The sequence below is a fragment of the Palaemon carinicauda genome, chromosome 5 (genome assembly GCF_036898095.1).
Source record: "Palaemon carinicauda isolate YSFRI2023 chromosome 5, ASM3689809v2, whole genome shotgun sequence".
In the NCBI taxonomy this organism is placed as follows: Eukaryota; Metazoa; Arthropoda; class Malacostraca; order Decapoda; family Palaemonidae; genus Palaemon; species Palaemon carinicauda.
The window spans coordinates 124,732,398-124,758,900 of NC_090729.1; the positions used below are offsets into that span (position 1 = coordinate 124,732,398).

At 42.0% G+C, this 26,503-nt stretch overlaps 1 protein-coding gene across 4 annotated transcripts in view; it reads right to left on the reverse strand.

The window, feature by feature from the left end:
- Positions 1–588: 588 nt before the first annotated feature.
- The window catches only part of LOC137641471 (uncharacterized), a 91,661-nt gene continuing 65,746 nt past the window's right edge, over positions 589–26,503 (reverse strand). For all 4 annotated transcript variants that reach the window (XM_068374063.1, XM_068374062.1, XM_068374061.1 and 1 more), the window contains exons 5-9: positions 14,985–15,143; positions 5,559–5,771; positions 5,067–5,254; positions 1,536–1,827; positions 589–1,188 (exon numbers count right to left, since the gene is read on the reverse strand). In XM_068374063.1, the coding sequence (XP_068230164.1) occupies positions 1,012–1,188; positions 1,536–1,827; positions 5,067–5,254; positions 5,559–5,771; positions 14,985–15,143 (1,029 nt within the window). In that variant the 3' untranslated portion in view covers positions 589–1,011. The remainder of the gene's footprint in view (positions 1,189–1,535; positions 1,828–5,066; positions 5,255–5,558; positions 5,772–14,984; positions 15,144–26,503) is intronic.

A 26,503-nucleotide genomic window follows, 5' to 3' on the forward strand; every position in this document is an offset into this window, starting at 1 on the left:
GATTAGAGGTTTTGATGAGGTCCTTTAGTATGGGTTGCAACCCTTCATACTTCAGCTCCTAGGAGTCGCTCAGCATCCTGTGAGGATCGCGAGGCTCAGTAAGGAAGACGTACTTAAAAAGGCAGAGTAATTGTTCAAGTCGACTTCCTTACCAGGTACTTATTAATTTTATGTTTGTTATTTTGAATAACTGCTAAAATGAAATACGGAATACTTAGCTCTTAATGTTAACATATATGCTGGTCTCTACCCACCCCCCTGGGTGTGAATCAGCTATATGATCACCGGGTAAGTTTAATATTGAAAAATGTTATTTTCATTAGTAAAATAAATTTTTGAATATACTTACCCGGTGATCATAAATTAAAGGACCCACCCTTCCTCCCCAATAGAGACCCAGTGGACCGAGGAGAAAATTGGTTCTGTGTTGACATCGAGTACTTGAGTACCTGCTCGACAGATGGCGCTGTTGATGTACACCCCCACCTGTATAGCGATCGCTGGCGTATTCCGTCCGTAGGTTTTTTTTTTTGTCGGGCAGCAGAGCTGACAGCTATATGATCACCGGGTAAGTATATTCAAAAATTTATTTTACTAATGAAAATAACATTATTATACTGTACACTGTTTACTCCCAAAGAGTAAATCAAATAAAAAATTTATGATACATCGTTACAGCACTTTATATGCAAAACTACAAGTATAATATACAGTTCATTTTCTTTGAATTCCTCTTCTACTTTCTCATCATTTCACACTCATTCCTCTTCTACTTTCTCATCATTTCACACTCTTGCATCCACTCACTTTTCTTCGATATACAAATAATACAGTCCTCTTCAATATACAAATAATACAGTCCATACAGTTTTAATTCACCCATACCATGCTTTAAAATTAGAACTGGCTTAGAAAAATTATAATTTACAAATTGTATCTGTTTTACAGCAATTCAAATCAATTTTTGCTGCTTCTGTGGAATTTTAAAGTAATTTCCCTTGTAATAATAATTCAAGTCAGTGGATCTTTGATAAATTCAGTGATATTATATGGCACCTGACTGCAATCAGGTTGATTTGAAATTGTATATATATCTCCCTGAGAAGGAATCTTCTGGTAATAGTAAATCTGAGTCACACCTTCTACTTGGCCATCATGATTCTGTGGAACTTCTTCTTGGTAAATAATCTGCAAAAGATAAGAAATAACAGTTTTTGTTCAATAATACTTTGTAAAAATATGGACTTCTCAGATTACTTGGAATTCATCTAAAATTCTTTTTAGGCTTTGGAAGAAAATTGGTACACTTGATAATTTTCTCCTCACTAATACTTTGTTTGCTTATTTTGTTTTGGTTATGAAAGTTTATATTCATGTTAGAATTACAATTTTTAACAGATGACCCAAGGGAAGAGAGAAGCAATTGCCCAATAGGCAAAGTGAGTTGAGTAATGGGGCTTTTGTGATGTGGAAATTTGTTTAGACAAAATTTCAATCTCCCTGGAACTGAATATGAGACTTTTTTCCTAACCTACCTGATTTGGCTCTCTGTTTTCATATGTATTACTGTAGGTATAGGTAGATGGTGCTGCAACTCCTGGTATCTCTAGTATTGGCTCAATGTGCTCTGCTTTTACATCTATTGCTTTTGTGGGATGTTGAGAAGGAACAGTTTCATTACTGGTATAATCTGTTGTAAATAAAGTCTGTTCTGGGGCTTCTACAATCTCTGTACCAGTTATAGAAATCTCTTCCTTGAGGTGATGTCCTTTAATTTTCTTTCCTGAAGGCTGGGTCTGTTGTTCATTATCAGTACTTGTTTGATAACTGGAAGCAGAATAAGATTGATTCATTAAATGCCATTTCTTTTCTATACTGTTTGCATTACAAAAGTGCGTTCATTTGATTTAAAATATATCTAAGCACAAAATTCTTAATACTTTACCAGATTTAACCAACATAATTAACACATACCCACTTATATCATATATCATAAATAAACACACAAATGCCTTAAGTAGCATGCTGTGGAGGATTACAACTTCCCATAAGTTTGCACATTGTTAAAAAATTGTGGGTTAGAAGACCTCAAATACTCATTACTTAATGTAGATAATGTTGCCTCTTTTCACACCAGAATTGTGCATAACCTTATCTGTTTCCAAGATTATAATAATAAATTTCCACAAAAGTTTGAAGGTTCATCTATATAGGACTGCAATAACTCAAAAATTCCTCTCCAAAATATTCCCTTGACCAACAATGAAACTTCCACAATTCATATGGAGGTGACATAATTGTTGAACTGTGTCGGATCCCTGCTCATGAGGTCATTAAAGAAAATGATGATGGAGCAGCCATCAAGATCATATCAAATATAAAATTCCACTTGACAATTGCGGTGCCTTAGATGTATAAATATTTGATACTCAGAAAAGAAAATGTATGGATAGTTTGAAAATATTGAAGGTTTAGCATTTTTCCATTCTCTTCTCAGATTAAGTCATGAGATATCACCTGAAGAAACAGACATATTGTCGCTCTCATATTACTATTTACTACACTTTGTATACTGCTGCTGCTGGTTATTCAAATTTGTTTTTTGTCGGTTATATTTCTGACAGTTCTTTTAAAAATATCAGACTACAAATCCTTTATATGTTCCTAGTCAAAAAATTCTTATTTTAATGAGAATACAATTCCTGTTGTCTTTATTGTCAAGAATTTGGGTCAATTTCTAACTAAAAAGTTGTCAAACAGAATAACATTAACAATGTTGTTTTAAACCATTTACCAAATAAAAATATGATAAAGCAAGAAAATTTTGGTATATGCTCCTAATAGAGATTTTAAAAAGTTTCTTAATTTAATACTTTGCATTAAGAATTGCCAGGAAAGTTGAAATGATATATTCCTAAACAATTAAGCAAAACTTTAGGATTAGATTAAAAGTATAAAATTTGCTCAAGAAATATCCATAAAATATTTTTTATAATAGAATAAATACTTATCAAAGTTAATTTCTGTTTAACAGAAAAATAAAAGATTTCCTTACCTAATATGATATGCACACTCTCCATAACACACTAGCCATACATGCAGCTTTCACCTCTACTACATATTGTGGTAATCTGGACAAACGCACAGCTGCTTTAGCTCTAGTTAGTTACCTCTTAGAAATGAATGAGCACCTACACTAAAGCTACATACTACAGTCATATCTCTCGACACGAAAGAATCTGCTCACGAAATTTCCACTCTGTGAAAGGAGATGCGAAGAAATTTTATGACTCGTATCACGAAAAATGTCTCGGGCAACAAAAGGAGATACGGTACGAGAGCCCGACCGGGTTCGAGACTGATTTTAAAATTCGAGCGCCGCCAGCCCGTAAACTTGCCACTATCCTCTCGCGCTCTCATTGGTTATCTCCCTACTCAGATGCTAGTTACCACCATAAGATCCTGCTCTCCTATTGGTCAGCATCTACTGTAATGTATCCCATCATGCATCTTCTCATTGGCGTTCCTATTTCTTTTTGTTTCGGCAGCGGTATCGTACGCGTTGACTTAGTGTTTGTGATTTCGGTTTTGTAACTATTGTACTGTATCATGTGTGATATTACGTTACGTTATTAGCCATGGGTACCAAGAAAGTTGCTGATGTCCTGGGAAAGAGGAGGATCATGCTTTCTATGGAGACGAAGCTGGAAATAATCAAGGAATACAAGGCTAGCATGTGGGTAAGTGTGATCGCGAAGGAATATGGCCGAAATCCGTCTACGATATTATCAGATACGCTATTGCTACTGCTAGGTCGCCAACATGGCTCTTCCCACTTAGATCTAAAATCCTTAATATATCTTATACAGTAGTATAGAAGCTAACTTACCTCTCATAGTCTTTGTCACTTCTTCCTTTGTACTGTACTATTCTCAGAAGGGTATAAATTAGCCATGGCTTCTTCACTAGTCTTGCCTACTTCTGCCAAAGTTACCCTGGGCAACTCCAATGAATCACTTGATTATTCAGTACAAAATCTGCTATGTACCCTCTTCTAATGCTGAGCATCCCTCTCTTTGTTCCTAGAATCTGCATAATTCAGCTAGGCTTCCATCTGATATGAGGAAGAAAAGCACTCCTCGGATGGTCCAGCTTGTGTGAGGTTCAAAAACCCATGTGTAGTGTTTCCTAACCTTGTAATCTATGCTTTAACAAATTTAGGAGACATACCTTTCTATCCTGTGCCAAAAACAGCAAACACAAACAGAAAATACTAGGGGGTAAAAAAAGGGGTCGAAAGATGTGGGTGCGGGTACTGTACCATAGATGACCAGAGGAAAATGACCAGCTAGAACAAAGGCAGCCATGTGTTAGCCCAGGTTGCCACCATGGAGAGGCAATAGCTGCACAAATGGCCAGGGGAGCATTGGGAAAATTAGGAGTATCAACCTGGTAGTAGAGAAACAACCAATTTTTTAATTTAGATTAGGTAGTTGCATCACTTCCTTCCACAAGAGCTACAGCAATGAATTTTGGGAAGATTCAAAGAAATACTACTATGATGATTGATAGGTACTGCAAGTCTCAATAAGAAAGGCTCAAAATGCCTAACATTTCATCTTATTAGAATAAATTGGAAATATGGAAACTTGATATTATTTGTACCCAAAAGCCCCTGAAGTACTTTGAATACTCAATGGAGTACCTAAATGTACTGTTTCTGTAACCAAGACAGAGAAACCCATCTCAATTCTATTAAAATGTACTTGTAAGTCCTACTGAAAAACAACAAAATCTACAACAGGTATTCATATCAAGCTGTGCAAAGGTAAAAGAAAGTACAGTATACCTAAGTTTTAAACACAATTTATAGAAAGAAAAATAAAAAAAAATAAAGGAAGAAGCAAATTTATAAATAACAAAAGACAATGAAGTGATGCATGCTGTACTCAATATCAGAACTAATAAGGACAAATCAAAAAATACTGCAAAGTTTTTGTAAAGGAAAGAGGAGTCATAAAATAATTTATGGATACATTTAAATACCAAATGATAATGATACAGACCATAGTAATAGAGACTCCAAGGATTCCTCATTTTTGACAAGTGCATTGAGATGACTTAGATGATCTCGTAACTGCACCAGGTACTTTTCATTTTTAAGGGTCGTCAAATGCTCACGTATACCATGCATCAACACAACACACTGTTGTTCAGTTGCTTTTCTTTTTGCTTTCCTTATTTCTACTTGAGCCTGAAAGATATATTCAACATTTCAATGAGAGAGAGAGAGAGAGAGAGAGAGAGAGAGAGAGAGAGAGAGAGAGAGAGAGAGAGAGAGAGTGTGTGTGTATGTGTGTGTGTGTGTGTGTGTGTGTGTGTGTGTGTGAATACTTGAGAAGATTTGAAACAGAATGAAAACACAGTTGGAGAAATTGTCAATACTAGTATTTAACAAAATTATGTATGAAAAAAAATAATACAACACAGAAAGAATTCATCTGTAATTCAACTTTGAATTTGTTGTCATTAATTTCAATATAAAAAATTAAGCTTACCTTTTTCATTGCATTCTTTATATCTTGGTCACTTGGATTATAGCGACATCTATCAGCAGCTGGTGAACCATCAGGAAGGATTTCTCTCACATAATCACTGACATGTTCTCTTATTTTCTTTGTTCCGGTTAACCCTTGGCTTACTAATGAATGAATCTTTTTCAGTATTCTAGGGTCAACTGGTTCAAAAGGCTTTGTTGAACCATTGGAACTCTGAAATATAAAGAGAGAGTATGGTGATGAATGAATCATTAAACTTACTTTTTCAATATTAATCTTACCCGATGATCATGTAGCTGTCAACTCCGTTGCCCGACAGAAATCTACGGTCGGGATACGCCAGCGATCGCTTATACAGGTGGGGGTGTACTCACCAGCGCCATCTGTGGTCAGGTACTCCAGTACTTCTTGTCAACAAGACCTCAATTTTTCCTCTGTCGTGCCACCGGCAAGACCTACATGGATACGCTGTTGATTTTGGAGTCTTTTGTTCACGATTTGGTGAAGTATTTGCTCTGAAATTTAGCCTTCGCTGTACAGGAAGCTTTAGCCTTAGCTTAGCAAGCTTTTGGTATTAATTTGATTCATTGGTTAACGATCTTTGCTTTACTTTGGAATTCCCCCTTTGACTACTTCTAGAATTCAAGATGTCTGACACTTCCCAAGTTCCTAAATATAGGCGATGTAGTGTTAGGACTTGTAATAGGCGTCTTCCGAAGGCCTCTGTTGATCCTCACACCGTATGTTCCAATTGTAGGGGAAAATCCTGTCAATTGGAAGATCGATGTGGGGAATGTGCTGGGCTTTCGGAATTCGATTTTAATGAATTCCTCAGATATACTCGTAGGTTAGAGAAGGAGAGAGATAGGAGGAGTTCTTCTCGCTCTTTGGATATTTCCTCTCCCCATGCCCCTCAACCTTTTCCTTCCCCTGTGGTGGTGACCCCCGAACCTGCTACGAGTGCTCAGCCTGCAATGGCTGATATGTTGCGTGCCATTCAGGCTCTCGGTGATAAGGTGGAGTCGTTGGTTAGTGACCGCAATCAGCTCTTGGCGGATGTCAGAGAGCTGAAAGCGAAGAGTGCAGTGGGAAGTGTTAGTGCAAGTGCTGTGCATAGTGTCAGTGTCAGTGTTGCGCATGAGGATACATCTGTGCGTGCCAGTCGTCCGCCCAGTCCGGGACCTCTTGCAAGCTCCCAAGAGCAGGGGAGAAGCAATGTCGAAGGACCAAAGGGTTCGGCAGGCCTTGATCGGCGCACAGATGTATCCTCAGTGGTTGCGGACGTATCTGCTAAGGATCGTCCCTTCCACTCCCAGACGAATGAGCCCTTACATTCCTCGTCTGTGGAAGAGGTTTCCAGGAGGAAACGGTGGACTAAGGTCTCACGACCGCTTAAGCGTAAAGTCCCTTCAGAGCTAGTCCAACGGCCCAGGTGTAGCCACTGGGTCAGTTCGGACTCGCCGCAGTCATCGGATGACTGCACACCTCCCAAGAGAGGTAGAGTGGTCCCTCAACAGGCCTCTGCTCCAACCACAGTAGACCCTAAGTGGTCCATGCTGCAGACTATGCAGTCTCAGCTTGCGGCTTTTATGCAGGATTATCAGGCAGAGAAGATTAACATCCCTCCTCCTGTGAGAGCTCCTCCACAGTTGCGCTGTCCTCAGCCCATGCAGCATGCTCTGCAGACCTTACAGCATGAGCCGCATTCCATGCAGCATGAGCCTCATACCATGCAGCATGAGCCTCATCCCATGCAGCATGAGCCGCATGCCATGCAGCATGAGCCGCATACCATGCAGCATGAGCCGCATCCCATGCAGCATGAGCCGCATGCCATGCAGCATGAGCCGCATGCCTCACAGCATGCTCTGCATACCACACCGCATGCTCCTCAGCCCACCGCAGAGCCTCCCTCACACCGGCCCTCTGCTTTTGTTGTTGCCAGCTCACAGTCTGTCCAGCAGAGGCATGATGGATCCGCAGGTACGCATGCACCCGTTCTGCAGGATTCACCCGTTCAGCTTGCTGCTCTGCCTTTGCCTCTTACAACTCAACTGTCGGGTGAGGAGGCTTCTGAGGATGAAGCTGCTCATCTTGATGATCCTCATTCTGATGTTGAAGGACACAAGTCTTCGCCACCCTCCTTAGACTTCCGCAAAGTCCTTGCTTTGTTCAGAGAGTTGTACCCTGAACACTTTGTGTCTGCAACCCCTCGTTCTCCTCCCTCCGAGTTTGCTCTGGGCATGCAGTCTACTGCGCCTGCCTTCACCAAGCTTGTTCTTGCCAGATCTTCAAGGAGAGCTTTGAGGGTTATGGGGGATTGGTTGCAGTCCAAGAAGCAACTGGGAAGGACCTCTTTTGTGTTTCCTCCTCCCAAGCTGGCTTCTAAGTCGGGCGTCTGGTATGCCACGGGAGAGGAACCTGGCTTGGGGGTTCCTGCCTCTGCCCAGGCCGACTTCTCAAGTCTGGTTGACTCTCCCCGCAGGTTGGCTATGAGACGTTCGAAGATCTGCTGGTCCCCTACAGATCTTGATCACTTGTTAAGGGGAGTCTTTCGTGCCTTCGAGATATTCAACTTCCTCGATTGGTGTCTGGGAGCCTTAAGCAGGAAGACTGCCCCTTCTGACAAGGACTCAGCCATGCTGATCATGTCCAGCATGGAGAAGGCAATACGAGATGGGTCTGGCGAGCTTGCGGCTTCTTATGTATCAGGGGTCCTCAAGAAAAGGGAACATCTGTGCTCCTTCTTATCTGCTGGTATCACCCCTTGCCAGAGGTCAGAGTTACTTTTTGCTCCTCTGTCCAAGTGTCTGTTTCCGGAGGAATTAATTAAGGGGATGACTGCCTCTCTTCTCCAGAAGGATACGCATGACCTCATGGCTTCTTCTGCACGTAAGGCTAAGACCTTACCTTCCGTGACTAAACCTTACCGCCCTCTAGCAGTTGATACTCCTGCTTCCAGGTTCATCCCACCCTTTCGTGGCAGAACCTCCAGCAGAGGAGGTACCAGTGCAGACAGTAACCGTGGCAAGCCCAAGAAGGGTTCCAAGTCCACAAGAGGCAAGTTTTGACTTCCCTCCTCTCCAGACAGCTGTAGGAGCCAGACTCAAGACCTTCTGGCAAGCTTGGGAGAGCAGAGGTGCAGACGCTCAGTCTGTGAAGTGGCTGAGGGAGGGATACAGAATTCCGTTCTGCCGCAATCCCCCTCTAGCTACATCTCCCATCAACCTCTCTCCCAACTACAAGGAGAAGGACAAGAGGCTAGCGTTGCAACAAGAGGTGTCGCTCTTGCTACAGAAGGAGGCAGTGGTCATAGTCCGGGACCATCAATCCCCGGGCTTTTACAACCGTCTCTTCCTGGTAGCCAAGAAGACAGGAGGTTGGAGGCCGGTGCTGGACGTCAGTGCGCTCAATGCTTATGTCACCAAGCAGACGTTCACTATGGAGACGACGAAGTCGGTCCTAGCAGCGGTCAGGCAGGAGGACTGGATGGTCTCGTTAGACCTGAAAGACGCATACTTTCACGTCCCCATCCATCCAGACTCCCAACCTTTCCTGAGATTCGTCTATGGAAAGGTTGTGTACCAGTTCCAAGCCCTGTGTTTTGGCCTAAGCACGGCACCTCTTGTGTTTACGCGACTGATGAGGAATATTGCGAAATTCCTTCACTTGGCAGACATCAGAGCCTCCCTCTATTTAGACGACTGGCTTTTAAGAGCTCCCACAAGTCGTCGCTGTCTGGAGAATCTCAGATGGACTATGGATCTGACCAAGGAACTGGGCCTCCTGGTCAATTTAGAGAAGTCCCAGCTCGTCCCATCCCAGACCATTGTTTACCTGGGTATGGAGATTCAGAGTCGAGCTTTTCGGGCTTTTCCGTCGGCCCCAAGGATCAACCAAGCCCTAGAGTGCATCCTGAGCATGCTGAGAAGGAGCCGATGCTCAGTAAGGCAGTGGATGAGTCTAACAGGGACACTTTCATCGCTGGCCCTGTTCATCGAGTTAGGGAGACTCCACCTCCGCCCCCTTCAGTATCATCTGGCTGCTCACTGGATCAAGGACATGACGCTAGAGACGGTCTCAATTCCTGTTTCCGAAGAGATGAGGTCTACTCTAACGTGGTGGAAGAACAGCATTCTTCTCAAGGAAGGTCTTTCGTTAGCTGTTCAGACCCCCGACCACCATCTCTTCTCGGACGCATCAGACTCGGGCTGGGGTGCGACATTGGACGGACAGGAATGCTCGGGAACATGGAATCAGGAACAAAGAACACTCCACATCAATTGCAAGGAGTTGTTGGCGGTTCATCTGGCCTTAATGAACTTCAAGTCCCTCCAGCTAAACAAGGTGGTGGAGGTGAACTCCGACAACACCACAGCCTTGGCTTACATCTCCAAGCAGGGGGGGACTCATTCGAGGAAGTTGTTCGAGATCGCAAGGGACCTCCTCATTTGGTCAAAAGATCGAAGGCTCACGCTGGTAACGAGGTTCATTCAGGGCGATATGAATGTCATGGCAGATCGCCTCAGCCGGAAGGGTCAGGTCATCCCCACAGAGTGGACCCTTCACAAGAATGTTTGCAGCAGACTTTGGTCCCTGTGGGGTCAGCCAACCATAGATCTGTTCACTACCTCGATGACCAAGAGGCTCCCATTGTATTGTTCGCCGATTCCAGACCCGGCAGCAGTTCACGTGGATGCTTTTCTGCTGGATTGGTCCCATCTCGACCTGTATGCATTCCCGCCGTTCAAGATTGTCAACAGGGTACTTCAGAAATTCGCCTCTCACAAAGGGACACGGCTGACATTGGTTGCTCCCCTCTGGCCCGCGAGAGAATGGTTCACAGAGGTACTGCAATGGCTGGTCGACGTTCCCAGGACTCTTCCTCTAAGAGTGGACCTTCTACGTCAACCTCACGTAAAGAAGGTACACCCAAGCCTCCACGCTCTTCGTCTGACTGCCTTCAGACTATCGAAAGACTCTCAAGAGCTAGAGGCTTTTCGAAGGAGGCAGCCAGAGCGATTGCTAGAGCTAGGAGGACATCCACTCTCAGAGTCTATCAATCTAAATGGGAAGTCTTCAGAAACTGGTGCAAGGCCAATGCAGTTTCCTCAACCAATACCACTGTAACCCAGATTGCTGACTTCCTGTTACATCTAAGGAATGTTAGATCCCTATCAGCTCCTACGATCAAGGGTTATAGAAGTATGTTGGCAGCGGTTTTCCGCCACAGAGGCTTGGATCTTTCCTCCAACAAAGATCTGCAGGACATCCTTAGATCTTTTGAGACCTCTAAGGAACGTCGGTTGTCCACTCCAGGCTGGAATCTAGACGTGGTCCTAAGGTTCCTGATGTCATCTAGATTTGAACCGCTCCAATCAGCCTCTTTCAAGGACCTCACATTAAAAACTCTTTTCCTAGTATGCCTAGCAACAGCTAAGAGAGTAAGTGAGATCCACGCCTTCAGCAGGAACATAGGTTTCACATCGGAAACGGCTACATGTTCCTTGCAGCTCGGTTTTTTGGCTAAAAACGAGCTTCCTTCACGTCCTTGGCCTAAATCGTTCGAGATCCCTAGCCTATCCAACTTGGTGGGTAACGAGCTGGAGAGAGTACTTTGCCCAGTCAGAGCTCTTAGGTACTATCTGAAAAGGTTAAAACCTTTACGAGGACAATCAGAAGCCTTATGGTGTGCTGTTAAGAAGCCTTCGCTACCAATGTCTAAGAACGCAGTTTCTTACTACATCAGGCTTCTGATTAGAGAAGCTCATTCTCATATGAAGGAAGAAGACCTTGCTTTACTGAAGGTAAGGACACATGAAGTGAGAGCTGTGGCTACTTCAGTGGCCTTCAAACAGAACCGTTCTCTGCAGAGTGTTATGGATGCAACCTATTGGAGAAGCAAGTCAGTGTTCGCATCATTCTATCTCAAAGATGTCCAGTCTCTTTACGAGAACTGCTACACCCTGGGACCATTCGTAGCAGCGAGTGCAGTAGTAGGTGAGGGCTCAGCCACTACATTCCCATAATCCCATAACCTTTTTAACCTTTCTCTTGATTGCTTTTATTGTTGTTTTTGGGTTGTACGGTCGGCTAAGAAGCCTTCCGCATCCTGGTTGATTTGGCGGGTGGTCAATTCTTTCTTGAGAAGCGCCTAGGTTAGAGGTTGTGATGAGGTCCTTTAGTATAGGTTGCAGCCCTTTATACTTCAGCCACCTAAGAGTCGTTCAGCATCCTAAGAGGACCGCTACGCTCAGTAAGGAAGACGTACTTATTAAAGGCAGAGTAATGGTTCAAGTCGACTTCCTTACCAGGTACTTATTTATTTTTTATGGTTATTTTGAATAACTAATAAAAATGAAATACGGGATACTTAGCTTCTTTGTTAACATGTATACTGGTCTCCACCCACCACCCTGGGTGTGAATCAGCTACATGATCATCGGGTAAGATTAATATTGAAAAATTTTATTTTTATTACTAAAATAAATTTTTGAATATACTTACCCGATGATCATGATTTAAATGACCCGCCCTTCCTCCCCTTAGAGAACCAGTGGACCGAGGAGAAAATTGAGGTCTTGTTGACAAGAAGTACTGGAGTACCTGACCACAGATGGCGCTGGTGAGTACACCCCCACCTGTATAAGCGATCGCTGGCGTATCCCGACCGTAGATTTCTGTCGGGCAACGGAGTTGACAGCTACATGATCATCGGGTAAGTATATTCAAAAATTTATTTTAGTAATAAAAATAACATTTTATATCTTTGAATGCCTTACTACAAGCGAGATAGCTTACTTACATATAGTTTATAAATACAGTATAAATATTAAATACCTGAATAATAAAATACATATATCCTGAATTTTACTGTGTAATGAAGATTAAATTTCCTATTAACCAACAGTTTTTATAGGGGTTTGTATTTACTGTACCATATACTTTAAACCTTTAAAAAACTGGGAAAACCCTTTTATAATTTTTGTATTAAAAAACTGGGAAAACCCTTTTATAATTTTTATATAACTTACTGTCTGTACATTAACTCTTTCAGTCACTAAGTCCCTTACAAGTTCTGTTTGTCTCAGCTGTGATATGTAACATTATACTATCTTTGCTGTCTGCCAAGTTACTACAGCTAGTTATGTTACATTACTCCAGCTTGTGGCATTTCAGAGCAAAATACACCTACTTTATCATGGCGTATTTAATAAAAATCTGATTCAAAACAAAACGTTAGGATTGTGAGTTGAAAAAAAAAGGACATATGAAAGGGTGAGAAATGGCTAGGGTTTAAATTTTAATCATGCATCAAAGAAACCTGATTAACCCAACACGCTAATAGGCCATTGATTTAAAATAATTACATGTCAAAATGAATACTGTAATATGACTTAATTTAAAAGTTTTGTTGTGAGCATGTACTTATTGTAAAAAGACATTTTCCATGTTATAGACAGATAAAATAAAAGAAAAAATATAGGAATGTTAGACAATATGATACTCTATCACATTCACTTGCTCTTTTGGGTTTCTCTGCGATTTGCATGGCGCTCTATAGATAGTAATGAAGTTTCTTTTCTAGATTTCTTCAGCCTAGGTTGCATTGCTTTATTTAAGCATCGTCTTTCCATGTAAATAATTACTATACCACTGAATAATCTTACATCCTTTCAATCAATTGCAGATTAAAAACTATTAAGACAAAATATAACTCAAGTCCCTAAAATTTTAGTGCAGGATTTGTTACTTGATTTTCTTTAAATTTTTCAAAAAGACTATAATATAAAAAAACAAATACCTTTCAACATGTATGTAGAGATTGCAAATGACTCACTAGTGTTATTCATAAAATGTATACAGTATTACATAAAGAGAAATTTTACCGAGAAAAAAAAGAGTATCTACAAATTATTTCTAATTTGCTCATATCAGAGAAGAATCTGAATTTGTCAAATGCTTAGGAAAGGATTTTCTAAGCTCGGGTATCATCTTTAACATCCTAATGTTGAAACTTTTGAAATAGAATTATGCAATAATATAGACAGGATTAGAACTAAGTGTACAGTAGTATTCTTAAAATTAAAGTTACCTGTATTACTATGATTATAATTATCATTATGACAACAATTATGACTAGAAAAGCTGCAACCTTTGTTGTAAAAGCAGAACACTGCAAGCTCAAGTGAAAGTAGCTCAGTACAGAAAAAAATTATAAAACTAAAAAATGAACTATTTAAAACATAAAAAAAAAATGAAAAAGTAATACCTGTGTCACAGATCTCAAGTGAGATTTCTCAGTAAGAATGTATTTGCCATTTGTTTGAACTTCTGAGTGAAATTCCTATAATCAAACTATATAACACGTAAGAAATGTAGCATCAAGTTAAGTTGTATTTTGAACCTTTTAGTACCTCGATAATACTGTTAAGATTTGTGGTAGCATATTGAATGAGGGGTACAGACAAGCATTGAAAATATGAAAAATTATGTAATTAAACAATATAAAGTACTTTATATTCAGTGCAAGGTACTGTACATAAATGATAATTAGCAAGAGGAATATCTCAACTTTTTAACCCCTGGTGATCCCGGCCATGACAAAACGCTGTCAGGCTCATGACTTGCAAACTTTTTTATGATGAGCAATAATGTCATGTGTCAACCTACAGTACTTGTTGACATTTTGTAGTGTAACTAACAAAAAAATAAAGATAGAAACTGAAAATAGCACTAGCATGCTGAATAGATTTTCTATATACAGTACAGTAGCTACACGAACAGATAGATCCTCAGAGGGTTAACGTTTCCGGTTATAACTCCAGAGGACCTGTTGAAATACCTTAATAATAATAATGATGATGGCTTATTCTACTGAAGTTACTGAATGTTTTAAACTGAGGGACTACAGTAAAGCTGTTTATTAGTCATTTATACACGTTTTCATCTAATTTGGCCACATAAAATAAAAGTTCTATTAAATTTATTTTCTTGTTAATCCTTTTTATAGATGCTAACCAAAAAAGGGAAGAAAAATTTCCAAACAAACACCAATCCTAAAGTTCAAATAATAGTGTTTATAGATTCTTTTTTTACAGATAATGCTTGGTTATCTGGAAGATTGGGTGAAATGGTGTTCAATCTTTCACAATATCTGTACTTCGGCAGGAAATTTTTGGCTCTTGCCAATCAAGTGGTTTTTTTTATGTTTTTATATGCATACTGTATACTTTAGAATATAATTTTTTTCCTTATACTAGACATAGTTAACAAATTTTTTTGTAAACAATCAATCAGTAATGATTACATGCTTACATTATTCCTTTAAGAAACTTTATTGATGATAATTTGCTTCAAACATTTTCTAAAGCTGTGGTGTTCTTAGTTACTCTAAAATAATGTAAAACAAAACACAGAACTTACACATTTATTAAGACGATGATGGTGCTCATCTGGACGTGGAAAATAAATATATATTCTCCTTTCTGTCTGTAACATATCTTTTCCTTCATTGTGTAACTGAATCCCTTTCCTCAATTTTTGTGACATCAACTGTCTGCGTTTTAGAGTATCGGCTCCAAGCTGAAAATTGAAAATAGATAAGAAATCTGAGCAAAAAAGTCACTTCTGGTAAATAAAAATTAAACAAGCTTCTATACAATGCAAAAAGACCCCAAATCTATGAGCTCTTATTATTATTATTATCATTATTATTATTTTGAAAGTTTACTGAATGTTGAGGATAATAGGGAGGCAGATATAATTGCTGTAGCAGGTGTTGAGGTACCGGTGATGGGAGATGAGAATGAGAGAGAGATTACAAGAGAGGAAGTGAGGAGAGCACTAGATGAAACGAGAGTAGGGAAAGCATCTGGTATGGATGGTGTGAGAGCAGAGATGTTGAAGGAAGGGGGTGTGACTGTACTTGAATGGTTGGTGAGATTATTTAATATGTGTTTTGTGTTGTCAATGGTACCAGTAGATTGGGTTTGTGCGTGTAATGTACCACTATATAAGGGTAAGAGAGATGTGCATGAGTGTTGTAATTCAAGGGGTATTAGTTTGTTGAGTGTAGTTGGAAAAGTGTATGGTAGATTACTGATTAATAGGATTAAGGATAAAGCAGAGAATGCAATCTTAGAAGTACAGGGTGGTTTTAGAAGAGGTAGGGGTTGTATGAATCAGATTTTTACAGTATGCGAGAAATATTTAGCAAAAGGTAAGGAGGTGTATGTTGCGTTTATGGATCTGGAGAAAGCATATGATAGAGTTGATAGGGAAGCAATGTGGAATGTGATGAGGTTATATGGAGTTGGTGGAAGGTTGTTGCAAGCAGTGAAAAGTTTCTACAAAGGTAGTAAAGCATGTGTTAGGATACGATATGAAGTGAGCGATTGGTTTCCGGTGAGATTGGGGCTGAGAAAGGGATGTGTGATGTCGCCGTGGTTGTTTACCTTGTATGTTGATTGGAGTGGTGAGAGAGGTGAATGCTCAAGTGCTTGGACGAGAATGATCATGAATGGGAGGTAAATCAGTTGTTGTTTGCGGATGATACCGTACTGGTTGCAGACACGGAAGAGAAACTTGCCCGATTAGTGACAGAATTTGGAAGGGTGTGTGAGAGAAGGAAGTTGAGAGTTAATGTGGGTAAGAGTAGGAAGTTGAGAGTTAATGTGGGTAAGAGTAAGGTTATGAGATATACGAGAAGAGAAGGTGGTGCGAGGTTGAATGTCATGTTGAATGGAGTTACTTGAGGAGATGGATCAGTTTAAGTACTGAGGGTCTGTTGTTGCAGCAAATGGTGGAGTGGAAGCAGATGTACATCAGAGTGAATGAAGGATGCAAAGTGTTGGGGGCAGTTAAGGGAGTAGTAAAAAATAAAGGGTTGGGGATTAATGTAAAGAGAGTTCTGTATGAGAAACTGATTGTACCAACTGTGATGTATGGATCGGAGTTGTGGGGAATGAAAGTGACGGAGAGACAGAAATTGAATGTGTTTGAGATGAAGTGTCTAAGGAGTATGGCTGGTGTATCTCGAGTAGATAGGTTTAGGAATGAAGTAGTGAGGGTGAGAACGGGTGTAAGAAATGAGTTAGCAGCTAGAGTGGATATGAATGTGTTGAGGTGGTTTGGCCATGATGAGAGAATGGAAAATGGCTGTCTGCTAAAGAAGGTGATGAATGCAAGAGTTTATGGGAGAAGTACAAGAGGAAGGCCAAGGTTTGGATGGATGGATGGAGTGAAGGAAGCTCTGGGTGATAGGAGGATAGATGTGAGAGAGGCAAGAGAGCGTGCTAGAAATAGGAATGAATGGCGAGCGATTGTGACGCAGTTCCGGTAGGCCCTGCTGCTTCCTCCGGTGCCTTGGATGACCGCGGAGGTAGCAGCAGTAGGGGATTCAGCATTATGAAGCTTCATCTGTGGTGGATAATGGGGGAGGGTGGGCTGTGGCACCTCATCAGTACCAGTCGAACTCGGTTGAGTCCCTCGTCAGGCAGGGAGGAACATAGAGAGGAGAGGTCCCCTTTTTTGTTTCATTTGTTTGATGTTGGCTACCCCCCAAAATTGGGGGAAGTGCCTTGGTATATGTATGTATATATTATCATTACATTTTTATTATTTTTGTCTAAGCTATATGGTGTTAATAAGAAATTTTCTCTAATTTTTTAATCATATTCATTGCCTCAGTATTTATCAGAAACTCAAGAGAAAGTTTCTTATAAACTCAATGAAGCTGAGGCAGCAATCATTTTTAAAATAACATGCCTGAAAGAGGGCTCTCTCCTGAATAATAATAATCATAATAATCATCATAATAATAATAATAATTATTATTATTATTATTATTATTATTATTATCAATAATAATAATAATAATAATGATAATAATAATAATAATAATAATAATAACAATAATAATAATAATAATAATATTATCCTTATTACTACTGCTATTATTAGTCAAGCAGGAATCTCTAGTTGGAGAACCAGAATGCTACAAACCCAAGGACCCCATTAAGTTAAACAGTCCCGTGTGGAAAAGAAACAAAATACAGTAGAGAATAAACTATAAAGAATAAATACAGTATACAAAAATAAGCAGAATTTTTAATAATTGCCTCTCTTTTGGCAGTTTGGATTTATTGACATGTACCCTGAAAATAAAATAAAATGTTATTTTTATTACTAAAATAAATTTTTGAATATACTTACCCGATGATCATGTAGCTGTCAACTCTGTTGCCCGACAGAAATCTACGGTCGGGATACGCCAGCGATCGCTATACAGGTGGGGGTGTACACAACAGCGCCATCTGTGGTCAGGTACTCCAGTACTTCTTGTCAACAAGACCTCAATTTTCTCCTCGGTCCACTGGTTCTCTATGGGGAGGAAGGGCGGGTCATTTAAATCATGATCATCGGGTAAGTATATTCAAAAATTTATTTTAGTAATAAAAATAACATTTTTCAATATTAAACTTACCCGATGATCATGTAGCTGATTCACACCCAGGGTGGTGGGTGGAGACCAGTATACATGTTAACAAAGAAGCTAAGTATCCCGTATTTCATTTTTATTAGTTATTCAAAAATAACAATAAAAAATAAATAAGTACCTGATAAGGAAGTCGACTTGAACCATTACTCTGCCTTTAATAAGTACGTCTTCCTTACTGAGCGTAGCGGTCCTCTTAGGATGCTGAACGACTCTTAGGTGGCTAAAGTATAAAGGGCTGCAACCCATACTAAAGGACCTCATCACAACCTTTAACCTCGGCGCTTCTCAAGAAAGAATTGACCACCCGCCAAATCAACAAGGATGTGGAAGGCTTCTTAGCCGACCGTACAACCCATAAAAAGTATTCAAGAGAAAGGTTAAAAAGGTTATGGGATTATGGGAATGTAGTGGCTGAGCCCCCACCTACTACTGCATTCGTTGCTACGAATGGTCCCAGGGTGTAGCAGTTCTCGTAAAGAGACTGGACATCTTTGAGATAGAATGATGCGAACACTGACTTGCTTCTCCAATAGGTTGCATCCATAACACTCTGCAGAGAACGGTTCTGTTTGAAGGCCACTGAAGTAGCCACAGCTCTCACTTCATGTGTCCTTACCTTCAGCAAAGCAAGGTCTTCTTCCTTCAGATGAGAATGTGCTTCCCTAATCAGAAGCCTGATTTAGTAAGAAACTGAGTTCTTAGACATTGGAAGAGAAGGCTTCTTGATAGCACACCAAAAGGCTTCTGATTGTCCTCGTAAAGGTTATGACCTTTTTAGATAGTACCTAAGAGCTCTAACTGGGCAAAGTACTCTCTCCAGTTCGTTCCCCACCAAGTTGGACAGGCTTGGGATCTCGAACGACTTAGGCCAAGGACGTGAAGGAAGCTCGTTTTAGCAAAAAACCGAGCTGCAAGGAACATGTAGCCGTTTCGGATGTGAAAACTATGTTCCTGCTGAAGGCGTGGATCTCACTTACTCTTTTAGCTGTTGCCAAGCACACGAGGAAAAGAGTTTTTAATGTGAGGTCCTTAAAAGAGGCTGATTGGAGAGGTTCAAATCTTGATGACATAAGGAACCTTAGGACCACGTCTAGATTCCAGCCTGGAGTGGACAACCGACGTTCCTTTGAGGTCTCAAAAGACCTAAGGAGGTCCTGTAGATCTTTGTTGGTGGAAAGATCCAAGCCTCTGTGGCGGAAAATCGCTGCCAACATACTTCTGTAACCCTTGATCGTAGGAGCTGAAAGGGATCTTACGTTCCTTAGATGTAACAGGAAGTCAGCAATCTGGGTTACAGTGGTACTGGTTGAGGAAACTGCATTGGCCTTGTACCAGCTTCGGAAGACTTCCCATTTAGACTGATAGACTCTGAGAGAGGATGTCCTCCTTGCTCTGGCAATCGCTCTGGCTGCCTCCTTCGAAAAGCCTCTAGCTCTTGAGAGTCTTTCGATAGTCTGAAGGCAGTCAGACGAAGAGCGTGGAGGTTTGGGTGTACCTTCTTTACGTGAGGTTGACGTAGAAGGTCCACTCCTAGAGGAAGAGTCCTGGGAATGTCGACCAGCCATTGCAGTACCTCTATGAACCATTCTCTCGCGGGCCAGAGGGGAGCAACCAACGTCAGCCGTGTCCCTTTGCGAGAGGCGAACTTCTGAAGTACCCTGTTGACAATCTTGAACGGCGGGAATGCATACAGGTCGAGATGGGACCAATCCAGCAGAAAAGCATCCACGTGAACTGCTGCTGGGTCTGGAATCGGAGAACAATACAACGGGAGCCTCTAGGTTATCGAGGTAGCGAACAGATCTATGGTTGGCTGACCCCACAGGGCCCAAAGTCTGCTGCAAACATTCTTGTGAAGGGTCCACTCTGTGGGGATGACCTGACCCTTCCGGCTGAGGCGATCTGCCATGACATTCATATCGCCCTGAATGAACCTCGTTACCAGCGTGAGCTTTCGATCTTTTGACCAGATGAGGAGGTCCCTTGCGATCTAGAACAACTTCCTCGAATGAGTACCTCCCTGCTTGGAGATGTAAGCCAAGGCTGTGGTGTTGTCGGAGTCCACCTCCACCACCTTGTTAAGCTGGAGGGACTTGAAGTTTATCAAGGCCAGATGAACCGCCAACAGCTCCTTGCAATTGATGTGAAGTGTCCTTTGCTCCTGATTCCATGTTCCCAAGCATTCCTGTCCGTCCAAAGTCGCACCCCAGCCCGTGTCTGATGCGTCCGAGAAGAGACGGCGGTCGGGTTTCTGAACAGCCAAAGGTAGACCTTCCTTGAGAAGAAAGCTGTTCTTTCACCACGTTAGAGTAGACCTCATCTCTTCGGAAACAGGAACTGAGACCGTCTCTAGCGTCATGTCCTTTATCCAGTGAGCAGCTAGATGATACTGAAGGGGGCGGAGGTGGAGTCTCCCTAACTCGATGAACAGGGCCAGCGATGAAAGTGTCCCTGTTAGACTCATCCACTACCTGACTGAGCATCGGTTCCTTCTCAGCATGCTCTGGATGCATTCTAGGGCTTGGTAGATCCTTGGGGCCGACGGAAAAGCCCGAAAAGCTCGACTCTGAAGCTCCATACCCAGGTAGACAATGGTCTGGGATGGGACGAGCTGGGACTCCTCTAAATTGACCAGGAGGCCCAGTTCCTTGGTCAGATCCATAGTCCATCTGAGATTCTCCAGACAGCGACGACTTGTGGGAGCTCTTAAAAGCCAGTCGTCTGACGGAGCCGGACACAAGATCATGGTACTGCTGCACAGTCTGTGAACTGTCAACCATGGGGAAGCGAGGAAGTACAGCGACAACCCGAAACTGTCTAGACTGTCTGGGTAGTACAGACAACTCCTTATCGGGTTGCTGAGGTTGCCGCACTGCGTCACAACAAGTCACCTCTGCTGGTTGTTGAACGTCTTCCCAGTGACACACTGACTCCGTAAACAAAAATCCTCTAACAAGGACTAAGCTTGGACTGCATGTCTTGCAACAAAGCTCAAGGTCTATGGGAGCAGGTGTGGCAACAGACGGGGTTAGCGACTGAAGCGGAACCATTACCCTCCCTGGAAGCATGTTATGCTTAAATAAAAGTCCATAGGAGGCTAAGCAGCTTAAGGCTCCTCTCCAAATGACAGAGTCCTCAAGGGAATATCAGAAGGAGGGAGAATAGCACTTTCTCATCTACAGGAACCATATCCGAGAAAAGCTAAGTTCTCTCAGTGAGGGTTTCACTGGTGCAAAAGCAGCAGACCAGAAGGCAACGTTATGAAACTGCTTGACAGTCTTGTGAGTTGGCAACAACCAAAGATGTGTGATTGAGGAGCATGCGGTAAGGTATGCAGAGCATGCTGTAAGGTATGCAGAGCATGCTGTAAGGTATGCAGAGCATGCTGTATGCAGAGCATGCTGTAAGGAATGCAGAGCATGTTGTATGCTGTAAGGTATGCAGAGCATGCTGTAAGGTATGCAGAGCATGCTGTATGTAGAGCATGCTGTAAGGTATGCAGAGCATGTTGCATGGCATGCGGCTTATGCTGCATGGGATGAGGCTCATGCTGCATGGGATGAGGCTCATGCTGCATGGTATGAGGCTCATGCTGGGTTGAGGAGGATGCCGCATAGCATGAGGCTCCTGCCTCATGGGTTGAGGAGGTTGCCGCATAGCATGAGGCTCCTGCCTCATGGGTTGAGGAGGATGCCGCATAGCATGAGGCTCCTCATAGCATGAGGCTCCTGCCTCATGGGTTGAGGAGGATGCCGCATTTGAGGAGGTTGCCGCATAGCATGAGGCTCCTGCCTCATGGGTTGAGGAGGATGCCGCATAGCATGAGGCTCCTCATAGCATGAGGCTCCTGCCTCATGGGTTGAGGAGGATGCCGCATAGCATGAGGCTCCTGCCTCATGGGTTGAGGAGGATGCCGCATAGCATGAGGCTCCTGCCTCATGGGTTGAGGAGGTTGCCGCATAGCATGAGGCTCCTGCCTCATGGGTTGAGGAGGATGCCGCATAGCATGAGGCTCCTGCCTCATGGGTTGAGGAGGTTGCCGCATAGCATGAGGCTCCTCATAGTGCTGGAACCCGGCAACTCCCGATGCGGCAGCTCACGCATGAAAGCAGGAGGCGCAGCAAGAACATGCGTCTGGCAGGGTGGACTGCGCATCGGAATTGGAGCTCTCACAGGTGGAGGGTGGGAGCAGGCAGCCGCAGTATCTGCTGAGCGCACAACCTCGGCGGGTTGTAGGTTAACAGGCTGCATTGTCAACCTTCCAGCATGATACTCCTGTATGAAGGAGCAAGCTGAGACTGTATATTCTGCAGCATGGACCACTAGGGTCTATGAAAGACAACAACAAACGGAGCTACTGTCCGTTGTGACTGAGGGTCTAAAACAGCTGGTGCGGCAACAGACGGAGTTACTGCCTGTTGCGGTACCACCTTGCCTCTCTGGGAGGTGTGCAGTTGTCGTACTGCAGCAAGTCCGAACTGACCCAGTGGCTACACCTTGGCCGTTGGACTTGCGCGGAAGGGACCGACTTGCACTTAAAAGCTGCAAGATTTGGTCCATGGTTTCTGCGAGAAACCTCTTCCGCAGACGAGGAATAAATGGGCTCTCTCGTCTTTGTGTGGGTGGGGTGATCACGTCTGCAACGTGAGTGGATACACCCGAAACCACGGAGGGAAACGTCTGTTCGTCGATCAAGGCCTGATGAACACATAAGTCCTTCGACATTACTTCTCCCCTGGGCTTGGGAGCTTGTAAGAGGTCCCAGACTAGGCGAACAACTGGCACGAACAGACGAACCCTCGAACGCAACACTGTAACACTTTGCGCTTATCACTTTATCACTTTTGATTTTCTGTTTGCACTTATTTCACTGAACTCGAAACTTTAAGTGGTTTGTACCTGAAACACGCAATCCTATCCTTCATTAAAAGTTAGTAATTGCGAAAACAGTATTACAATGTAACAGAAAAACATAATGAAAGATAAAGAATTCAGTGGCTGGAAAAGAGACTAAACACTAGATCAAATAAACTACGTTTAAAATCTCTCACCGCATAAAGACTGGGAACAAGAATAAAACTCTAGAAACGTTTTACCTTCTTCCCCTAAAGAGACTAGGGAGAAGAGCAAAAACGATAACAACGTTACCCGCTTGAACGAAACGTTTATCCTCCTCTCTCTCCCTCCGTCTCTATATCTCTCTCTCTCTCTCTTGACTTAGAACCTGAGAGAAGAGCCCAATTATATATCTCGTTAAAACATATTATTTGTTAAAGGAAAAAACTGAAAGATTTCCCAAATAAAAAGTTCCTTTATTAGAATTAAAACCATTTAAGCTAAGAAAGAATGAACAAAACGCTAGAATCGGTTTACTCTTACTGCAACGTGAAACCGTGAATACTCTCTCTCTATCGTAACGATAGAGCGCAAGTTGAACGTTCTGAACGTCAACAACTGCGGAGACAAAACAAAACGTTAGTTCAACTTTGAAAAACAGTACGAGACTATCAAAGAAATTCTTTCAAAAACATTAAAATTAAAATAGCATAAAATCTTAACAGGAAAAACGAAATGACGGGCTCAATGTTAATTAACTTCGGTTCCAAGTAATGACCGCCTACTATTAGGAAAGGTCGCATATAAACAAACATAAAAATTAATTTTTATAAGTTTATAATAAAAGGAAGTTAATCGAAGAGGCCTATAAAAGGCGGAGAGATATAAAATAAATCTATAACTTTGTTAAGCAAAATTAAGAAAGAGAGTCTATACTCTCTTCGACACCAACACTTCCGTCTAAGGGAAGGGTCGGCCATTTAAAAGTGAAAGAGAGTTCATACTCTCTTCGTCACCATAATTAAATCAAATTAATTCCAAAAGCTAGCTAAGCTAATGATAAAGCTTCCTGAATAGCGAAAGCTAAACTCTAGAGCAAATACATCACCAAATCGTGAACAATAACTCCAGAATCAACAGCGTATCCAAGTAGGTCTAGCCGGTGGCACGACAGAGGAAAAATTGAGGTCTTGTTGACAAGAAGTACTGGAGTACCTGACCACAGATGGCGCTGTTGTGTACACCCCCACCTGTATAGCGATCGCTGGCGTATCCCGACCGTAGATTTCTGTCGGGCAACAGAGTTGACAGCTACATGATCATCGGGTAAGTTTAATATTGAAAAAATCCCATTTTCTTTCCTTCCAACCAGCCCAAGCCTCTAGTAAAGTAATACGTCCAGCGGTAAATGACAAGAGCAATCTGTAGTGTGGCAGTATCATTCTTGTTTTTTCAGTCATGTAGTCAAAACTATTTTGTATTATTTTGACACTCCCAGTCAGATGGGAGGAGGTTGGGCATGTATATGAACATCAGGCAAGTATAGAAATAAATTTATTAAAATTAATTTTTTTCTATGAACTTTCCCTGATGTTCACATTACTGACTCCCACACTCTAATGCAGGTAGGATGCAAGTGGAGAGAGAGGGATAAGAAAAAATAGTTTTAGGTAAGTTCCAAATAAGGGATTTTGACGTAGGAAAAATCTATTTCTGGGCGAAGGACCTGTGCCGCCCAGTGAATAAGCTCCATTTAAGCACTTATTCTTAGGTAATTTACTGCTAAATATACCAGAGAAAAAATGTAAAGGAGTGCTAGGTTAACTAGCTCGCTCACCTATTGGTGTCGGTATAAAATTGGGCGTATAATCCAGAGGTCCCGCACTATTTAGATTAATCCACGACAGAGAACCCCAATAGAGGAGAGCCGTTCAACCTCACTCGGTACTACTACAATGCATCCGCTCAGAACCCAACTCCTTAGCACCCAAAGTTTGGGGACTCCAAGGGAGAGGAGCTGGGAGGGTTCACTGGGCGGCACAGGTCCTTCGCCCAGAAATAGATTTTTCCTACGTCAAAATCCCTTTTCTGGGCTCGAACCTGTGCCGCCCAGTGAATCTATACAAGAGAAAAATGTCACCAAACTTGCAAAATAAAGGAAAAAACATAAGCGTAAGAGAAATACAGGATGCTTTAATCAGAGATGAGTACCAAAAAACAATTATAAGGGTATCTTAAATATGAACATAAATCCAATAAGGTAGGTATAATAATGCCGTGAGTGATAATATATACAGATACTCAGGAGCATAAAATTTACAAATATAATAACAGTATTCAGGTGCGAGACCAACGAATACAATAGGGTATAAATGAGGCAGGTAAGAGGGAGAGATAAAGAGTCAAGGCATTAACCTGTGAGTTACTCGGGAGTAACTACGCTCCCTGCGGCTACTGTAGAAAATTTTAGGGCTTCCAAATGTTTAAGGTAGTGTTTCTTGAACACTGACGGTGATTTCCACCCTGTATACCTGGAAAGGTCTGTAAAATTCATGTGGTGAAAGAAGTTCACCGAGGTGGCAACCGCCCTGATATCATGTGCAAGAGGAAAAGAGTCAGGGTTAGCTTGTTTAATAAAATACAAAATTTGTTGCCTGATCCCTTTAATAGTAATGGTACCGCCTTGTTCTCTAACGAATAGAGGCCCCGAGGAGTTAGAGGAGGTCCGGGATAGATAAGACCTAAGAGTAGTGACAGGGCACAGCGACGGATCTTGCGTGAGGGGAACAATTTTCCAGGAGGTCCATCTGTTTTGAGGGTCTTCATTCTTAGCCAAAAAGAATTTGTTAGGAGAAAGAAGGACCTCTCCTGAAGGCAGAAAGTCAATATGACCCGGGTCTCTCGACAAGGCTGCCAATTCAGAAATTCTTGCCCCGGAAGCCAAGCTCACTAGGAAAAGTGTTTTCCTGAGAAGGGGCATGTAATCACAAGAACTGTTAATGGTATCAGAAGCCAATTTGAGTACGTCATTAAGGAACCAGGTCACCGGGGTAGGACGAGTAACCGGTTTCAGTCTGGCACAAGCTTTCGGAATTGAAGCTAACAAAGAGTCGGTTAAGTCTATGTTAAAACCCACTAGGAAGATCTTTTTCAGAGCCGATTTAATAGTGGTGATAGTATTGGCTGCCAGACCTGATTCTAATAAAGATCTAAAGAAAGTGACTGTAAGGTTCAAGTTCATACAGTTCACGTCTGAGTCTATTAAAAATTTTGCCAACTTTTTAACTGCAGAGTCATACTGACGGATGGTGGAATCCCGTTTATCTGATTCTAGGAACAAGGTGTTTTGAGGATCAATATTGGCACCATGCATAGCCGCAAACTTCATAAAGTCCATAAAGTTAGGGCGCTCTGAATGTTTGAGAAAGCGTACACAACGCGTGTTTGTACTATCTGAGACAGAACCGGATTGGGTATCGGGTGAGGGTATAGTCTCAACTCCCGCAGGAGAGGATACCAGTTGCTCTTGGGCCAGTTGGGTGCGACCAAGGCTACTTGTCCCTTGAAGGATCTCAGTTTGTCTAGAACTTTCAGCAAAAGATTCACC